The 17,956-nt window shown below is 35.6% G+C and overlaps 4 protein-coding genes across 6 annotated transcripts; all 4 read right to left on the reverse strand.

Annotated features, from left to right (window-relative positions):
• Nucleotides 1-250: 250 nt before the first annotated feature.
• On the reverse strand, nucleotides 251-2,128 carry LOC140887895 (nucleoside diphosphate kinase 1). The gene is made up of 4 exons (XM_073295481.1): nucleotides 1,960-2,128; nucleotides 1,587-1,635; nucleotides 695-926; nucleotides 251-510 (listed from the first exon to the last, which is right to left on the reverse strand). The coding sequence occupies exons 1-4, from the start codon at nucleotides 2,008-2,010 to the stop codon at nucleotides 396-398; spliced, it is 447 nt and encodes a 148-aa protein (XP_073151582.1). The 5' UTR covers nucleotides 2,011-2,128; the 3' UTR covers nucleotides 251-395.
• A 3,255-nt stretch (nucleotides 2,129-5,383) lies between these two features.
• LOC140887232 (uncharacterized) lies at nucleotides 5,384-11,328 on the reverse strand. Of its 3 annotated transcripts, XM_073294347.1 has the most exons (12): nucleotides 10,937-11,328; nucleotides 8,738-9,291; nucleotides 8,564-8,653; nucleotides 8,239-8,478; nucleotides 7,491-7,712; nucleotides 7,112-7,409; nucleotides 6,720-7,033; nucleotides 6,509-6,618; nucleotides 6,343-6,428; nucleotides 6,103-6,179; nucleotides 5,921-6,014; nucleotides 5,384-5,728 (listed from the first exon to the last, which is right to left on the reverse strand). In XM_073294347.1, exons 1-11 carry the CDS (start codon nucleotides 11,157-11,159, stop codon nucleotides 5,922-5,924), a joined length of 2,307 nt encoding a protein of 768 aa, XP_073150448.1. In that variant the 5' UTR covers nucleotides 11,160-11,328; the 3' UTR covers nucleotides 5,384-5,728; nucleotide 5,921. The 3 variants fall into 3 exon arrangements, with proteins under 3 accessions (XP_073150448.1, XP_073150449.1, XP_073150450.1); XM_073294348.1 differs by having other exon boundaries at nucleotides 5,384-6,014; XM_073294349.1 differs by lacking the exon at nucleotides 10,937-11,328 and having other exon boundaries at nucleotides 8,738-9,298.
• Nucleotides 11,329-12,222: 894 nt separating this feature from the next.
• On the reverse strand, nucleotides 12,223-14,652 carry LOC140890963 (tubulin-folding cofactor A-like). Its single transcript, XM_073299154.1, has 3 exons — nucleotides 14,445-14,652; nucleotides 13,012-13,098; nucleotides 12,223-12,580 (listed from the first exon to the last, which is right to left on the reverse strand). The coding sequence occupies exons 1-3, from the start codon at nucleotides 14,595-14,597 to the stop codon at nucleotides 12,488-12,490; spliced, it is 333 nt and encodes a 110-aa protein (XP_073155255.1). The 5' UTR covers nucleotides 14,598-14,652; the 3' UTR covers nucleotides 12,223-12,487.
• A 780-nt stretch (nucleotides 14,653-15,432) lies between these two features.
• On the reverse strand, nucleotides 15,433-17,705 carry LOC140888649 (uncharacterized protein At1g28695-like). Its single transcript, XM_073296347.1, has 3 exons — nucleotides 17,571-17,705; nucleotides 17,068-17,472; nucleotides 15,433-15,936 (listed from the first exon to the last, which is right to left on the reverse strand). Exons 1-3 carry the CDS (start codon nucleotides 17,703-17,705, stop codon nucleotides 15,433-15,435), a joined length of 1,044 nt encoding a protein of 347 aa, XP_073152448.1.
• Nucleotides 17,706-17,956: the final 251 nt, after the last annotated feature.

Consider the following 17,956-nt stretch of genomic DNA (forward strand, 5'->3'; position numbering starts at 1 on the left):
AATACACAACAATCCTAAGTACCGGTTCATGAACTGTTCTCATTTCAGTTTGAAATAGAAATTTTTAAAGCAAAAAACGTCATTCAAGATTAAAAATAATCTGCATTACTGCATAAAAATTATCGTGCATTACTGTTCTCATTTCAGTTTGAAATAGAAATTTTTAAAGCAAAAAACGTCATTTAAGATTAAAAATAATCTGTGCATTACTGCATAAAAATTATCGTGCATTACTGCAACAAATGAAAAATATCAAAATATTGAATATTTTAATGAACTGCAGGGAAAACAACTCCCTTACATCATCAAGATTCATAAACTCCATTTGAAGACAAAACTCATAATCCAGTTGGATAGAATTACAGACCCATAGGTATTCAAATCAAGAAAGACGTTCACTCGTAAATCCAAGAATGAAGGCTGCTCCTCCATTCAGCAATTCCTTCTGGGAACCAGAGGGCGATCTCCTTCTTTGCACTCTCAACGGCGTCGCTACCATGAATGACATTTCTACATTTTCAAGCATTTTCAAGCACATAAGATAGCCAACACACGAAAACCATTGGTTTATACGATTTTAGTAAACACAATACAAACATAAAACGAGAAATGCAACTGTGTTGCTCAATGGAAAAACATGTAACGAATCCTTAAATCCAGGTAACTATGAAATTATCAAGAAAGCTAAACCAACCTGCCAATGTCAATAGCAAAATCACCACGGATGGTCCCTGGGGCAGACTCGGCAGGATTGGTGGCTCCAATGATCTTCCTGCCAGTAGTTACCACACCCTTGCCTTCCCAAACCATGGCAACAACAGGGCCAGAGATGATATATTCTACGAGCCCATTGAAGAAGGGCTTTGCGGATAAATCCGCATAGTGGCTCTCAGCAAAAGAACGATCCACAGTGATAAGCTTTAAACCTGTACCCAAAAATAGATGTAAGATATCAAATCATGCACACAGAAATGCTAAAAAATCAACTTTATAAAAGTTGCGAGGAACATCAATGGACGGAATTCGATCCACCATCTTCACATTGCAATGGGTTTTACGTTGTACCGGTGCAATAATCTGCGTCTGCTTCGTCCAAACAAGTATAAAATGTCTGATCTCAACATCTTGTGAATGAGCCAGACCAAAAAAGGTCTATTTGTCACATAATTGAGAAACACAGAGTTTTGGCTCATTTCAAGAACGTTCCTCGTTTTCCATACTATACCAAAGCCAGCGAAATAAAAATTACTTGCATACAAATTTTAAAATTATTTTCTGAAATGTTTCGAATAAAACACATCCCATCCCAAAACCCATGAAATACTAAACCAAAAAAAGGACTTGATTGTGACTAAAAATCGCCATCAAAGAATGTGATTATTGATTTCAGTTACGCCTCACTTTTTGATATGATACGAGAATACATAGAGACAAATCAACATCGGAAAAAGAAAGCAAAAAACCCAAACACTAGTCTACAACGAATTGTTCCAAAAAGTAATCATATGAATCCTCTGACTACTATTACTATTGCTGTTGTAGCTTAAGCGAAGACAAAAAAACCAGTTATCAGAGTAAAACGCTACCTTTCAAAGTGAAACCTTTCTGCTCAAACCTGCCAATAATCTCACCAACCTGAATCAATAAAAAAAAAGAGAAAAAAAAAAATTAAGCAACCTTAAATCTCAGCTACATGTTCTTCTCAAAAGCAAACCAGATCTACTGTCTTTCTCCAACTATATTCAAGAAAAACCAAAACCTTTACACTTCCCAAGAACAAGGCAAAAAAAGATCAAAACTTTACATCCAAAACCCACAATTTATTCGGTAATCCATACAGTTTGATCTCGCAGACGAAATATCACCCACGTAGAATTTCATGAATACATAACACCAACCATGGAAAATTCAAGACAAAATGATCGACAGAGTAAAATTGAGAACAAAAAGGAAACAAACCAGGCCTCTTTGAACCCCATCAGGCTTGATCATAATGAAAGTCTGCTCCATTTTCAGAGAAAATATGAATTCGAAGCTTGAAGCAGAGGTTGAGGCTGCAAGATTGATAGGAAGAGAGCTGCAATATTTATACTTGAACCAGTGGGTGGCTCCGAATACAATACCCAGAAACCCTAGCAGACCATTTACTTTGGAATATTCTTCGGGTGAATCCTTTCGGTGAGTTCTCCTTTTTATTTTATTTTATTTTCTTTTTTGACAAAAAATTCTCCTTTTTCGCTTGTGCCTACCCACACACACTACAAAAAAAAGTTACATTATTTCTTTTATCACAAAAACTCAAAAACTCGTATTAGACGATATCATGAATTAATTTTTTGTGAGACAGGTGGATATCCCATTTGATCCACTTATAAAAAAATATTATTTTTTATATTAAAATTATTATTTTTTATTGTAAACATTAATTTTTCGTGACACATACTCTTCTTTTATATTGTAATATTTATTGTGATGAAACGAAAAAAAATTAGAAATATATAGTAAAACCAACAAGAAATTTCGATTGCACATGACTCATCGGACACATTACATAATACTACTAGAGCTGACTTCATAATAACATATACACATGGTGTCCCTTTTTAAAAGATATTGGTTTATTTATCCAAAAAATCAATGAAACTGAATTGACATAACATTTTTTTTTCCAAATGTTTTTACATTCACATACGCTTACTTCGACATCCAGTAGTGATGATATATGGTTTTAACACATTTACTTTGTTTTAATTTTAATTAATTTTAATGATTAACTTTATGGGACAAAATGTATTATCCAAATTATCGTGTTCTTATTTGTTTGCTCCTTCCATCAACCTCTGGTTTGTCAGTTGCGGGCTGTTGCCGAATCTTGAAGTTCTCAAACGGAGAATGAACTAATGCCAAGGGATGATCAAATTTAAAGTTTTTTCAAAAGCTTAAAATTAGAGCTTTAAAAAATAATTTTTTTTTTAAAAAAAGTCTATAAAATCCAAACAAGCTCTAAGACTCTTGATGCTTCATGTTTAAAGATGGTGCACTGGAATAATGACTATGTTAGCCGCTCCCCTAGAACATAAATATCACGTTGTACTTTGGTTCAATCTTCAGAAAACGATGAAGATTTAAATAATCTTAATAGTTTTATGGTGATATCACATGAAAGATTGTTATCATGATTTGTATGCCAACAAAAAAAGTCTATTGGATTGCAAAATTCGAGCAGCAAAAGTTTTGATCCGTGAGCGCTTTGCTTTGTATGCGACCTTCCTAAATCTTAAATTTACTAAAAGGAATTATTAATAGATAAGAAATATAAATTTTTTCCAACCCAAATATATTTAATAGTGACCTTGTTTTCTTTGGGAATTAATGTCATTTTGTACACTAGCAAGCTAACTCAACAAAGAGATCTGATCGCTGAGAACGTACGATTTAGTGTATATTCAGCGAGAGAGAATTAAAACCAACAATGTTAAGAAAATTTAAACATAAAAAAATCTTCATTAAGAGACAAGACTGACAAACAAACCACCCACTTTTGTCCCAATGCACACTTGCGAAGTACTCTATTATGAATTTAGATACACAGAATAATAAAGTTACAAACCTATGAACAAATAAACATCGCCTAAGAAATGAAGACACTAAGAAATTGTTCTTCAAACACTTAACCCTTCTATAACTTAGGAATTTCCAAACCTGTCTACTTCCGACATTAGTTGATAACATAATAAATAAATAAATAATAAATAAATAAATAATTATGGAACCAACTACATGCCATAAACTAACACATCAGTAAAATTTAGAGCTAATAACAGTCATGAGAAGCAACTATTACCATCTTTTCGATCAGCCAAAACATATATTAATCTATTACTCGAGGAGCTCTTCAGGAACAATATTTCTGGAGTAGAGCTCTCGGTTCTCGAAACCGCATTGGTTTAAACTAATCCAGAATCAATAGAGTCATTCCAATTACGAGAGAAACTCTTCCAAGGCCTATTTATTCTTTTAGCGGACTCGAATCAATTAACTATATTAAAAGAAACAGTATCTTGTCACTCGAAAACAAAAAAAAAAACGATGCTATATATGTACTTAATATCAGGTTAAGGACACAAACAAAGTGCATCACCCTTGTCAACGACATCCCAGATTCCATTTCCCAGTCCATTAATATCTGGTTAATGAATATTTTCTGCGAATCCCGAGCATATGTCACGCTCTGGAAGCGCTATTAATACTATATTAGGACAGATAGTAGGCATGGAATACCATAATTTCCAACCAAATATAATCATGGGCAGAATCAACCCTAGACTAAGCAAAACATGAACAATGTTGTTTTGGCAGTGGTTGATAGCGCATGTGTCGGGGTTGGGGACAGGGCCATTCTAAAGAACAGAAGTAACAAGATAAGCTTCCAACACCACCAATTTCCTATCCATGCAGTATCAACATCCAATACCATTTTCCAAAAGATGCTTCAAAACTATTAGCACTAAACCTACATTCATGAGTTCCTCGACCTTCATCTTGAGGAACACAAGGCCATTCCGAGGAGGTATCACTGACACCTAACGTGTTAAAAAGCTTTCACATTTATTTCCTTGGTGTCGATCAGTTTGTAATTCAGAAACATTTATTGTCAATCTTGGTATGATCCGACGAAATGAAACTGTTTCAAGCATAAAACATAGCCTTAGTGGCCAACAGCATGTGCCATTTATGAAACATCCGTGCTTTGATCCAGTTTAAGCACTAGTAAATTCAATATCTGGTGCAGGCGAAAGTAAAATAACACATCACTAAAAACATAGGGAAACCAATCGTCCAAGTAATAAGGTCAATTCAACAAACTAGTGGCGCCAAACAAAAGCAAATCCAGACCGGCTGATGAGCAAATCCAGACCGGCGGATGAGCAAATCCAGACCAAAGCTCACAGTTTGAGCAATATTGGTTTAATTGCCTACATAAAGAACCGGGGTTTTGTCCATTATCTTACCCCCAAGCTTTTGTATCTATAAATCATAGAAATTTCAAAGGAACAATTGTAGCAGTAGTTTAATAATGGAGAAAGCCCAACTTCCATGACATTATCTCAAATCCAATTTTATCATATCCAGATGCCATCTAATTTTGTTCAAGCATATAATGCCTCAGGCTTCCTAAAAACTGTGATAAATGGCGTACCATAATATCTTGTCTTGATCATTGAAAAGTAAACAAAAAGTTGGAGTAAACTTAATGAATGCTGTTTGCTCATCTTCTTCAAGCATTTCCATTCTAAAGAGAGACAGAAGATCACTTTGAAACTGCAAAAGCACACATATCTTGCTCATCCAAAAATTACACCAAGTAGTGAGGAGCCAAATGTCACACACCTTTCAACATTTTCCATAGTGTTCATCCATTAAAACAAATAAATCACTTTCTTCCCCTTGCAGTTCAAATAGGGACCAAAAAACAAGAATCCTTAAACGTCCACATACTGAAGTAGTCTTCCTTAACTTCCAAGAAACTCAGAATACCTTACAGCAGAAAATATAAAATATCCAAACACAGATCTGAAATAATCCAGTACACAGTCCAACCCCTACAAATTTCTCAACCCAATGAGAGGCTGTGTAAGATCAAACTCATGCTTCAGCTTGAAGTGCAAGCATCCAAGATAACTTCAAACAATCCACATCCTAAGCAGCCTCTTCTCAATTCCATTCTCTGTCACGGACAATGTCAAGAATGATCATAATTCTCCAAACCCGTCAAGTGCGGCACTTAGCAAGAGGGTACATAACCATGACTCCGCACCATGATCAAAATCGAACCCAGCACATAACATTGATAACCGAAGCTTTTATCTGCTTCACGCAAGCAAGCAGAGAAAGGAATGACATAAAGAAAAAGACATACCTCAATAATATGATCCAGAGCCTCCACTTCCTGTATAACTACTACCACCTAAACCGCGCCCGGAATAGAGTGATGAGTAAGAACTACCGCCAACCTACAAATTTCATTGAGATTCATGTTACAGAAGGCCATTTCAAGAAATGGAAACGAAAATCTTGGTGACTAAGGGATTACAAACATACATCACTCCCACGAGATATATAACCCCCGCCAAAGTTTGATGAGTACATTCCACTAACTTCCCGGCCGCCATATGTGTCTGAAAGGAAAAGAATATTAATCATGGCCCATCCAAGAACCACCATTTAGATACGCAACAAATAGCACTAAAAAACTCCTGTAAATGGAAGTCAGATTAACTATTAAAAAATATCATTCAATTTGGTCTAAATCTTAAGACAAAGTTCCACTGTAACCCATACTCTGGCGATCACTGTAAATCCCATGAGAATCATGACCAGAGAGGGAGCTTCTACTTCCACTGTATCCTAGATTTGATCTTCCAAGCCTGAATGTACAAGGAAAGTGAGAAGGAAGGATAACAGCTTTTAACAAACCAAAAAAAAAAAAATGTAACAATTGACAGACCTGTCACCATAAGTGTCCCCATAATGAGGAACATTGCCAGCTGCATCATAATCCAAACGTGCCCTAGAATGACGCACTCCTGTCTCACCATAGCGTGATGGTACTTCGTCCTTGTATGCATAATCAGAGTTAATTTTCTAATCTCAGAATTATCATGAAACGAAATTGTTTGAGATTTCCAGAGAAAAGACCAAGAGGCTAACGCAATTACCATAGCAGCATATGATCGTTTGGACCCAGACATGGAATCATATTCACGGCCACGCACCTCACGGTAAACCGGAGGTGGCCTCTCGTACCTCTGGTTGTAGCCATCATCGATGTAAGCTTTTCTCACGGGGTGAGATGTACCACCTCTAGGCACATCGGGGTAACCTGATCCATGAGGAGAATAATCATTCTTGTACAATGATCGTCTATCTGAAGAAACCCTGGAATTATAGTCCACAGGAGCTCTGCTTCGAGGGAGAATCTCCTCACGATGAGCGTGGTCTCTCTTCAAACCTCCCTTGGGATATGGTGGAACTATAGAGAAAATAACGGAAAACAGTGCATAAATAGGGGAAAAAATAAATCCTAACACATTTGAAAGCTGTTGCATACCAGGTGGTCTCCTATCATAAGACCTGGGCAAGGGGGGCATGGGCCTGCTCCTTGAAGGAACAGCCATAACAGGTTTTCTTTCTCGGATGCTTGCCGGCCTTGTGAATCCACGATGAACCACAGGTGGCATACGAGGTCCACTTCCTCTAGAATTGTGAAGTGGGAGGCTACGAGGAACAGGACCCCATGAACTCCTAACACCCCGAATTGACCTGCGCACAGGTCGAGAATCTCCACGAGCGACATGTTTTCCTTTACCTCTCTGAAGGGGCCTAGACAATCTAGCTCTAACTTTTGCCTGAAACATGCAGCAATTTAACACAGCCCAAACACAGGAGTACCCATTAAAAACAAACCACTGCAAAGTTAGAGAAGCAACCTTATTATTTCCTTCACCCAAATCCTCATTATTGATGCTTTTAGCACAAGTTACAGCTGCATCATGGGTGTCAAAAGTTACAAACCCAAAATCCTTTCTCCTTGCAGATGGCATATTTCTGGCAAGCTCTACCTTTTCAATCTTTCCATATATTTTAATAAGCTCTTTAACATGATCCTCATCCCAAGTAGCAGAAAGACCATCAATAAACACAGTCTTAACCTGAAATTGATGTGGCAACGTCAGAAAAGCATTCAACAACATGCCAAGTAAGACATCTCGCCATCCCAAGAAAAGAATAAACAGAGAAATACAGACGTTTAATTGCATAAAATTTACCAAACAATTTTTCTCTTTCTTCTGTGGGTGAGAGAGCATTCTATTTACAAAAAAGTAGGACCAGTATCATTACATATATACATATATTGGATAAACTAGATGACCAAGAGGTATACATAAGAAGGTGATAAGCCTCAACCAGTCATCGTCTTTTTTTTTATTTATAATTCAGCAGTACACACTCAGTAGATCAACTCATAACAACTGAACCAAAGTTAATCGTTTCAAAGGGTCAAAGGGACAATTCGAAACAGAAAGATACTTGTCAAGACTCAAGACACCACTAGAGATGTTTCTCAGATCAATAATTGCGGCATACAACAAACGGTAGGATGGATGGAAATAAAGCTTCAACTAAGCAGGGAGCTCCACCCCTTTGGCCAAGTAGCAAGCTTATCCACTTACGTACCTGAGCCATTATTTCATCACCAGGGTCAATAAACGAATCTGCAAAGGAAACTTTGGCAGGCCTATCAACACCAAACACCACATCCCTCTTTTGTAGAAGCTTAAAAGCATCCATGGCATCAGCCCGTGAGGAGAACTCCAAGAAGGCAAAACCACGATTCATCCCCGCATTGTTACTGTCTTCAACCAACGTTAAGTCCTCAATATTCTCCACACCATAATGCTTCAACTTCTCCTTCAACTGGAAGCACACAAAGTAGCAGTGAGCAACAATTGAGAGCCTTGCTAAAAACATATTGCCAATTAACGATAAACAATCTACTTACAGCTTCTTTTGTCCATGTCCTGCACACGTTACCTAAAAATAAAGTATCACTGTCTTGACTTGGGGTAACACCGCACTGCTTGCCATTAACCTGGAGATTTGGGTAGTTAAGAAGTGACCCAATACATAGTAACATAATGAGTCATAAGAACTGCATTAACTATCAAGAAAGTACCACAGGGTTTTTTAGCTTAGCACAAGCTCGTTTTGCTTGTTCCACAGTTGCAAAACGCAAGAATGCAAAACCCTTGTTCTTTTTAGTTTGAGGATTCATCAGAAGTCTAACTTCGGTGACTTCACCAACTTCACCGAACACTTTTCTTAGATCATTCTCTGTAGCATCCTTGTCCAGTCCCCCAACAAAAATTTCAAACTCCTTCCTCTTGCGTCTTTCTTTGACAAGCTCGTGGTGTTCTTCTTCCTCAGCAGAATTAATCATCTCAGGATGCTCCTCCCCAACACGCTCATCATCTTCTTCATGTTCAAGTTCTTCGGTCGCATCTTCCAATTCCTCTTCCTCCTCAACATCATCTTCTTCATCTTCACCAATATCTGCCTCATCTAGTTCTTCCTCTACTTTGTCTCCTTCTGTATTATCTTGATCAATCTCCTTTTCATCATAATCTACACTGCCATACTCTTCAGCTTCATATCCAGGGTCATTATCCTCAAAATCAATCCTTTCATCCTTTTCATACTCGCCAACAAGTTCTCTGGCCTCAACATCCTCTGCCATGTGAAAAACCAGTGACATTCAGATATCAGAGGACACTCACAAGATTGAATCCACTTCTGCTTTGCATCAGTAAAATCTTTCTAAAACATAACAAGACACGTGTGTAAAAGAAAAGAGAGCAAACTCCTCCAAATCTCAGAGTACAAGTCTTTAAAACTAAAATCTTCATGTTCTAGCTATTCCGCTTACAGAAAAAGATAGGCCCCAAAACCTCAAACTTTAACCCATCTTACCTTACCTTATGAAAGAGGGGTATACGAGATGAAAAAAAAGCAGCTGGAAAAATTACGTGAACGTGTGAAAAACCATTCAATCTTTAACTCCATGAAGGAAAGGGTAGATCATTACATCGCGATTATTTAGATCCTTTCAATGTATAACTCTCTTAGATGGAATATTATGTATTTAAGTTATATGAGAATAGTAAATAATTGTGAGACACGGTGGGAGAGATTATATCCAAGTATAATTGATTGATTTATCCTTTGGACTTCCGTCTACTTGCTACTAATTCTCATCTTTAAAATAAGAACTCACAACCTTGATTAAGGTAGAAAATTGCACGCTATTACAAGAAATTACAACATAAATGTACATCCAAGAAAATCTCTTCTTAGCATCTCAAACATTTTGCACACCAGAGCAAATTGTCTGGATTGACTTATTTTCCTAAATGTCAAGAACTCGTGTCAATGAAAAATTTCCTTTTAACCTATCTGAAATTCAGAGCCATTCCTCTTCTAATTGTTTTTTCTGTTTTTCCTAAAAGACAAGAACTTGTGCGTGGCATAGGCACAACCAAACAGACCATTTTCTCTAGGAAATAAGTCACAACCCAGATAATACAATTGTATGATGTGGTAAAAGTTAAGCAAATTATATTATGACTACCAGTAATTCTGTTATCCCTAGCCTTTCAACTACATTTCTAGCTTTTTTTTGTCGCAGGAAAGAATTGATGCATGTTCTGAACGTGGAATCAGCAAGATGGAATTTTTGCTTCAGAAAATTAGTAATGTCCTAGATAAATAGGACTGAAAAGTTGAGAAAACTATATTACGGCTCCGGTAGTTCTTATATCCTCTACACTTCTAACTATGCTGCTGGCTGATTTTTCGTTTATAAGGGAAAGAATAGATGCATGCTCGGCACATGGCATCGGCTTAATGAAAAAGGAACTTTTGAGCACAATCTTCAAAACTCTCGCAACTTATCCAACACAAAAACCCTAACTTGGGATTCAAAACTCGATAAATTTCTCACCCCCATCTCATATCATTTATAGAAAAATCTTTAGAAAAGACACAGCATTATAACATGAGGACCCAAAAGTCCTGAAGCATAAATTGGTCGGGTGATTAAAAAACAATACTTGGTAATTTTGGACAGATAGAGAATGAATAGCACTCCATGACTCCAATATCCCAATCCTCACAAAAAGAAAGAAAATTGTCATTTGTCACCAAAAAAATCTACCGGCAATCAGACGCAAAACGAAATACCCAGGTAAAAAAGGTGCAATCTTGTAATCGCACTCACAGAAAGAAAGCTGAACATGCATCAGAATATCTAATGTCCCGAAATTATAATTATAAAGAAATAAACACGTTACAAACAATACAGAGTCAAAAGACTTACTCTTCGGGGAAATATGGCCACTCTCCGCCGCCTTAACATTTTCCCCAAGATTCGTTCCCTTCTCCTGGGTAACAATAGGGGGCAACTCATCCTCAGTCTCCTCCGCTTTCACGTTGGATTCCTCTGAATGCGCCTGTATGTTCAGCACCGTCGTTAAAGAGGCCCGCGCAGCTCGCTTGTTGCCAGGCCCAGGCGGAGTCTTCTTGGTCGTTCTAGGTGGCATACTTCTCAAAATTCACCGATCAAAATTACACAATTAAATAAATACAGACAAGAAAAAAGGATCGCGGCCTACGATTGAAGGTACGATAAATTATCTCAATTAGAAACTAATACTTCATATAATTATTGAGTATGCCTGCGAGAGAGAAACCCTAGCCTAGAAATCTCTACGGTGGCGGCCTCGTGACCCTTTTATATTGTAGATAGATTACACGTACACGTGTATTTTACGGAATATCGATGTTTTATATTTTATTTTATATAAATTAAAAATTAGTTATTATCGAATTTTTTTATAAAAAGAATTATATATAAATTTGAGCCAGGATAAATCTTTTTGTAACGATTTTATTAGTTTATAGTACTTTTAACATAAAAAAAATTGTATTTTTTTAACGAATATCATCTATCGAAAATTTGGTTCACAAAATTGAATCATGACATGAGTTCACAAGAGTTTTCATTTTCGAAGGAACATTGATTATTATAGTTTAAAAGAATTTTTTTTTTTTTTTACAAAAATTTATTGCTGTGAATTGAATATTTTAAATTTGAGTAGAGAAAAATAAGCTTTTAAGGTATGACATGTCAAGTAACTACGATATTTTGAGATCGAAACGAAAATAAAAACAAAGGATTAAAATATAAAAAAAGTTAGATTTAATTATTTCAATGAACATCCATGGTTCATGGTCGGTGAAGTAGAGTTTAAATGGTTCTTTAGATTGCTTCCGAAAATTGTTATTGAGTTTTTCTTTCATAATATTTTTAAAAAAAAATTCAAAACCACTTTTTGAAAATAATGTCAAACACTACCTTCGTCTTATTTTATAAAAATTTCCAACCATATACTTTTGAAGATTCTATTGAAAATAATAAAATGTGTTTGATCATATTATTTACAAGGTATTGCACCAACAAATTTTAAAAGTTTAATATACAATCTAATTATAAAATATTTGAAGGGAGAATTGAAAAATTACTTGATGAATATGGTTACGTTGGGAGACATACAAGAAAATGATAAAAATACATACATTCGGAAAAGAAAAATGAAACGAAAGTGACAATGTTTTGTTTTATTTTAAGAGTCAGAAAATGATTCAATGAAAGAAAGCACAACACACTTAACAGATCCAAAGTTTTCTGAAAATTCGTGTAATCCAAGAAAGTGGATTTCAAAAACTCGAATGCGACACTAGTTTGAAAAAATAATAATAAGAAACAAATAAACGAAGCACGAAGTATTGAGCTCATCCAAATGTTAAGCTATGGTTCGATCCCAATTTAAATCCATCTACAACACAGAAGCAAACCCGAGCTTTCCATCTAAGCCTCCGGAATTTGGAATCTGTGTTCAATCTCGGTAATGATAGTTTGAGCATCTTGGATCTCCGGGGTTTCCTTTAGATCCGACTCAACCTGTAAATAGGTTCCGTGTTAAGGTTTGGATAGTTCAAGAAACGAAATTAATGTTACCAATTTCAACAAAACGAAGGGTTCAAGTTTACAGTAGGAAGACATGCAATCTTGAAACTTGTCCATAGGTTCGAGTCAGAGGGAGGGGAGGCTAGAAGGGATGACATTAGAAATCTGGTATGCTACAGGTTGAAACCTTGAGGGGGCATTGCACCAAGCATAATTGGGAATCAAACCACGGTTACATCCTAGTAGCACTAGACTCAAAAGTTAACTTCAGTCACTTGAACAAAAAAAAAAACTTCAGTCACTTTTACACATAGAACTACATTCGTAAGCATAGATCAGCTAATAAATATTAACCACAAAATCATGCATAACGTGGAAGTGGAACAATTAATAACATCAAGAAAAGAACAAAAATTACAACTCACCAAAAATCCTTTGAGGTCAGTTAGAGCAGCCTCTAGGCGCTTGTGGCAATCTGGTAACATCATCCTGGACTCAGCCAGCACATTTTCCTGAATTAAATACACGAGGAAAAGGAAGTATTCGTTCCGTATTTTTCTTTAAAAGAAAAGGCAAACAAGAAAAGACACAACCAATTGAAGACTTGTCTAGCCAGTAAAACCTGAATTTTTGTCAACGAAAACCGCCACAATTCATAATTCACACTGACAAACCCGACTGAGTCCAACACACTTTGCATAATGCATGGATTTGAACAATGTTCTTTCTTTTTATTCTAATCATCTTATTGTAACAACTAGCTAGGTAGAAGGGTCAAATACTCTTCACCCAAGATTCGGCACATACGATTACATAAAACTTATCCTCTCATGAATTCCCTTTCTCTCCCCCACACCCAATGTCCCAGTATCCTCCCTCAAAAACTGTACAAAACTAAAAACTGAATAGACATCAAAGTTAATAACAGCTCAACTAAAACATTTTGTCATTTCAATGAACAGCCATACCCACTAGTAAAACATGGGTCGTGAACACAAACATCAACAAAATATGTTGCATTGTACTCCTATCCATCGATTACCTCCACAAGCTAAACATACACTATCCTTTGAAGTAATGCCAAATGAACTTGAAAAAGGCAATACTCAGTCCTCCTTTGTTGATACTAACAATCCAAAAGGCCACAAAAAATACACTCAATAATCCCGATTGTAGAAGGATTTCTTCGATGATGACGAACCCTCATGAACATGTATATCTTCAAATTGCATATATGTGAAAACATACCATATTTGTTCCAATTGTCAAAAATTGCCCTTTGTCTAGCATAAATTATGATCATTTACATGTAAAGAAAATCGTGAAGAAATGCAGAGTGCTATTCCATGCTCGAGCAAGTAATAGATTTTCCTACACTAAACTTTGTGCAAATTGCAATTCTGGTCCCTTGGCCAGTGATCTAACTCCAATTACCTTCTTATTTAGTCTCCAGAATCCAAGGCACCAATGGACCTTCACATTTCTTGTCTACGTCAGACAAAATCAACGGAAATAGCTATTTAAATCTGGAAACGAGAACCCAACCATGAAACAAGTCCTTTAAAACAGAACAAACCTCACATAGGTTCAAATGTAAATGAAGGAACGGCAGACTATATGGAACAAACCGCCCAAATATATACTTTTTTTAAAAAAAAAAATCCATTTTCTCACATCCATCGAGAGAAAGCCAAGAGAAACATAATGCCAGCATCCTAAATTCCTAACTGATCCGGCATTCCTTCTGCAAAGTTACCAATCAACCAAATAGCTAGCAATTTAGCAAAAAAATCTAACTCGATTCGGAATTCACCATCTCACACATACATCCCAACAATTAAACAGCATGAAACGTAACCTGTTGCTTGATGTCGTGAGGATCGGCGGCGTTGGCCTTCATATCAGCAGTTTTGGCAGCCTCTCTTTCCACCTCTTTCTCGTAAGAGTGAAGTTCCTTCACTATTCTCTTGCAAGTTGAAGTCTTGATCTTCAGATTCCTCACCGTAGCCATTTTCTGCGCTTTTGCCAATTCAATGTTCTCTAGGGCTTTTTCAGTGATTGTGAAATTGAATTATGGAGTTCAAATAAGGGTGTGAGCTTGCAAATAAATTATTATATCTTTTACACGAAGTATGCAATTTAATTGCTGATAATTTGAATAAAAATATATTCGAATTATGTTTAAATGTGAGCTTAATCTATGTGCTCGAGCTACTCGACAACAAGACACATATATATAAAATATAATATAAATATAATATATATAATATTATATTTATTTATTTATTCATATATTTATTTATTTATTTACTTATATATAATTTTCAAACTCGAACATTACTCGAGCTCAAGTACAAAATTTACTATTCGATCGAGCTCGAGTAGTAAAATATGAGTTGAGTAGCATACTAATCGAGCTCGGCTTAGGCTCGATTACACCCCTATGTCTAATCGTCATGTCTAAAATGAGGGTTTGAAAATGCATTTATGTGTTCATTTACATTAGAATTTTAAAATCCTAATTTAACTCGATATACACTTGATTTCAATATGTCGTACCACATGTACATACAATTGCATACGATAATAACAATAACAAATACTCAGAATGCATGGATTTCGATATATTACACTTGATTCCAATAACAAATAACAATTGCATACGATAATAACAATCACAGAATCAGCAAAATTATATTGTATTTACTAACGAACCTGTTGGTTGAGTTGTAAAAAGTATGTGAAATATCAAATTGTCAGTAAAGGGCTATCAAGTTCAAATGTAACAATATATCGTATGTTTCACAAATCACCTAAAAGTAGAATCACACATGATATATGGTCACTCATTGCACCCACGAATTTATACAAGAACTATGGTTGGTCCATCGAAAACTAAAACCATCATCACTAATTCTATTGTTTTTGAACCCTTCCCAATCTCTCAAAACGGCCTTCAAATCGACCATCTTCGCACCGATGGTACGACAACAATTGGCATGAACTGTGACGACCATGTTAACATTTTGGCTATCACTGCAGAATCCGCTGAAATATAACGTGTCAAGAAATCTTGGTGTGACATCTAATTCATCGAGAATGCCACGGGACACCAATTGCTCCAAAACATCTTGCTCTTTCATCCCGGTCGAGTTATTTCTCATGTCGTACCATGTTTCGAACAACGATATGGTCCGTTTGTTCGATCGTACGTAGTAAAATCCCGTGTTGATGTGGTTGAGTTCCGAGGATGAATTGCCATTGAATGAATCTGCGCTTATTTGTAAGTCAAAGGTCTCATTCATGCTTAGCCTTGTGAGTGGATTCCTTAGCCAAAGCACATCCGTGTCCTGCCACATGATAAAAATGAAAATCAATCAGTCAAAACAATTAAGAACATAATTATATATATATGAAAATCATTAAGAAAATTAAATAAATTATAAAGTGTGACGTGTGTGCTAAAAAATTTAAGATTTTTTTTTAAAAAAATCCATCTATGTGAGAGTTAACCTTCTTCATACATAATGGGGGAAATTAAAGAAGTTTACATACAGTACTACTAGAGCTTGTTGTACCATCTTGCCAAACTCCAATGTGACACCTCCAATTTGACTCCTTATTAGTCAAACTTAGCTAACCTTTTTTATGCATTTTTCTCCTATATATGGTACCAAATTTTTAATAACTCGTACCAATATTTATCATTCTATTTATCCGTAAGCCAACTTTTCAGTACTAATTATATGTTATTTTAATCAACTATACATAATCTTAGAAAAAAGCCATCTTCAAAGTTCGTAATACTGATATAATATCTAATTTTTTTTCTATGAAGTTTAATTATTACAAAAAAGGCATTTAATACATTGATCATGTATTGTCGTAGTACTGACTACTAAAAAATTAAATAAATATCTAAATCTAAATTAATAAAGGAATGAACAATGAGTAGAAGCTAAATGTTTTTTTCTTTATGGGAAAAAAAACACACCTAGAAGATTAATCATCTCTGCTAACTAATAAGTCAATATTCTCTTAAACTTGTAGTCATCTAATTCTATTTTAAGAGAGAATTATATGAAATAGGCATGGATATATTAGTCGTAAAATATCATATTTACTATTATTTTTTTAATATCTCTTTTAAAATAAACAAACTTGTTAATCGAAATATTCTTGATGATTTATGGTAAAACCTCTTGTATTTTTCACTAATTTTACCATCTTCTTTGCATGCGAATTTGCACATTTCATTACACTATGCATTATAATTAATTTGAGCATGGTTTTCACTTTTCTCAGTTAGTTCCAAATCATTCCCTTTTGCTAATTAAGAATAGCATGCAAATCATATATATTAAAAAATCAAGTCAAATTTTTGCACTCGAGAAACAAAATGCAAATAATCGAATTCAAGAAAAGTTGAAATGGGAAAATGGTAAAATATTGAAATTAGGAAGCATATTATATATATATACCGTGAAGATGAAGTTGTAGCCTTTCTTGAGGACATTGAGTAGAAAACTAGTCCTTATCCACATCATCTCTATAAAATCCCCCGTCATGTAAATCTTCTCTCCAGCGAAGTCGTCTCCGTCTCCGTCTCCGTCTCCGTCTCCGTCTAGCATGTAACAGTTCAGCCGCCGGTATTCACACCTCTCATGCGCGGCCTTGTCCATGGCCACCACCAGTAAATGATCCAGCAGTTGTCTGGTGCCTTCCCCCTCCCAAAAACCCTCGAGAAAAAGATCCAACATCGATGGATACTCGTTCTCGTGAGGCTCCACGTAGGCTCTGTTGATGAAGGCGATGAACAGATTCTTGCTTCCCGCCATTGCTGCATTTTCCAGTGCTATTTCCAGTTCATCTCTCGAGATAATTTCCTGCAACAACAAAAAAAAAAGAAAAGATATATAGAACACGATGGAGAATCTTTTGCAAACCATTTTCTGATTATAATTATATATATATATTCACGTACCAAATCTGTGTTTGGGAGTGGAGTACTGTTGGGTGAGAATCTGATCCAAGAAATGAGAAAGAAGAAAGTTGCAGCAAAGATCATACAAAGTGCTAAAACTAGAAGATCAACGATGGAGAATCTTTTGCAAACCATTTTCTGATCAAGATTATAATTTCTTGATTTCAGTTTTGTGTTAATGGGAGATGGGGATTAATTGCAGCGTGGGGAGAGTTTTATTAGAAAGAGAAGTTGGGGAGTCATGCAAATCACCTGAAATTATACTCATTTAATATTTATATATAATTAATAACAAGAAAATGGATTTCTTCTTTTTTTAAAAAAATATATATAATAATATATATGTTTAATTAAAGTCTTTTTTTATTTATAATTATGAAGATCTC

This window comes from Henckelia pumila, chromosome 3 (assembly GCF_033568475.1).
Source record: "Henckelia pumila isolate YLH828 chromosome 3, ASM3356847v2, whole genome shotgun sequence".
Classification (NCBI taxonomy): domain Eukaryota; kingdom Viridiplantae; phylum Streptophyta; class Magnoliopsida; order Lamiales; family Gesneriaceae; genus Henckelia; species Henckelia pumila.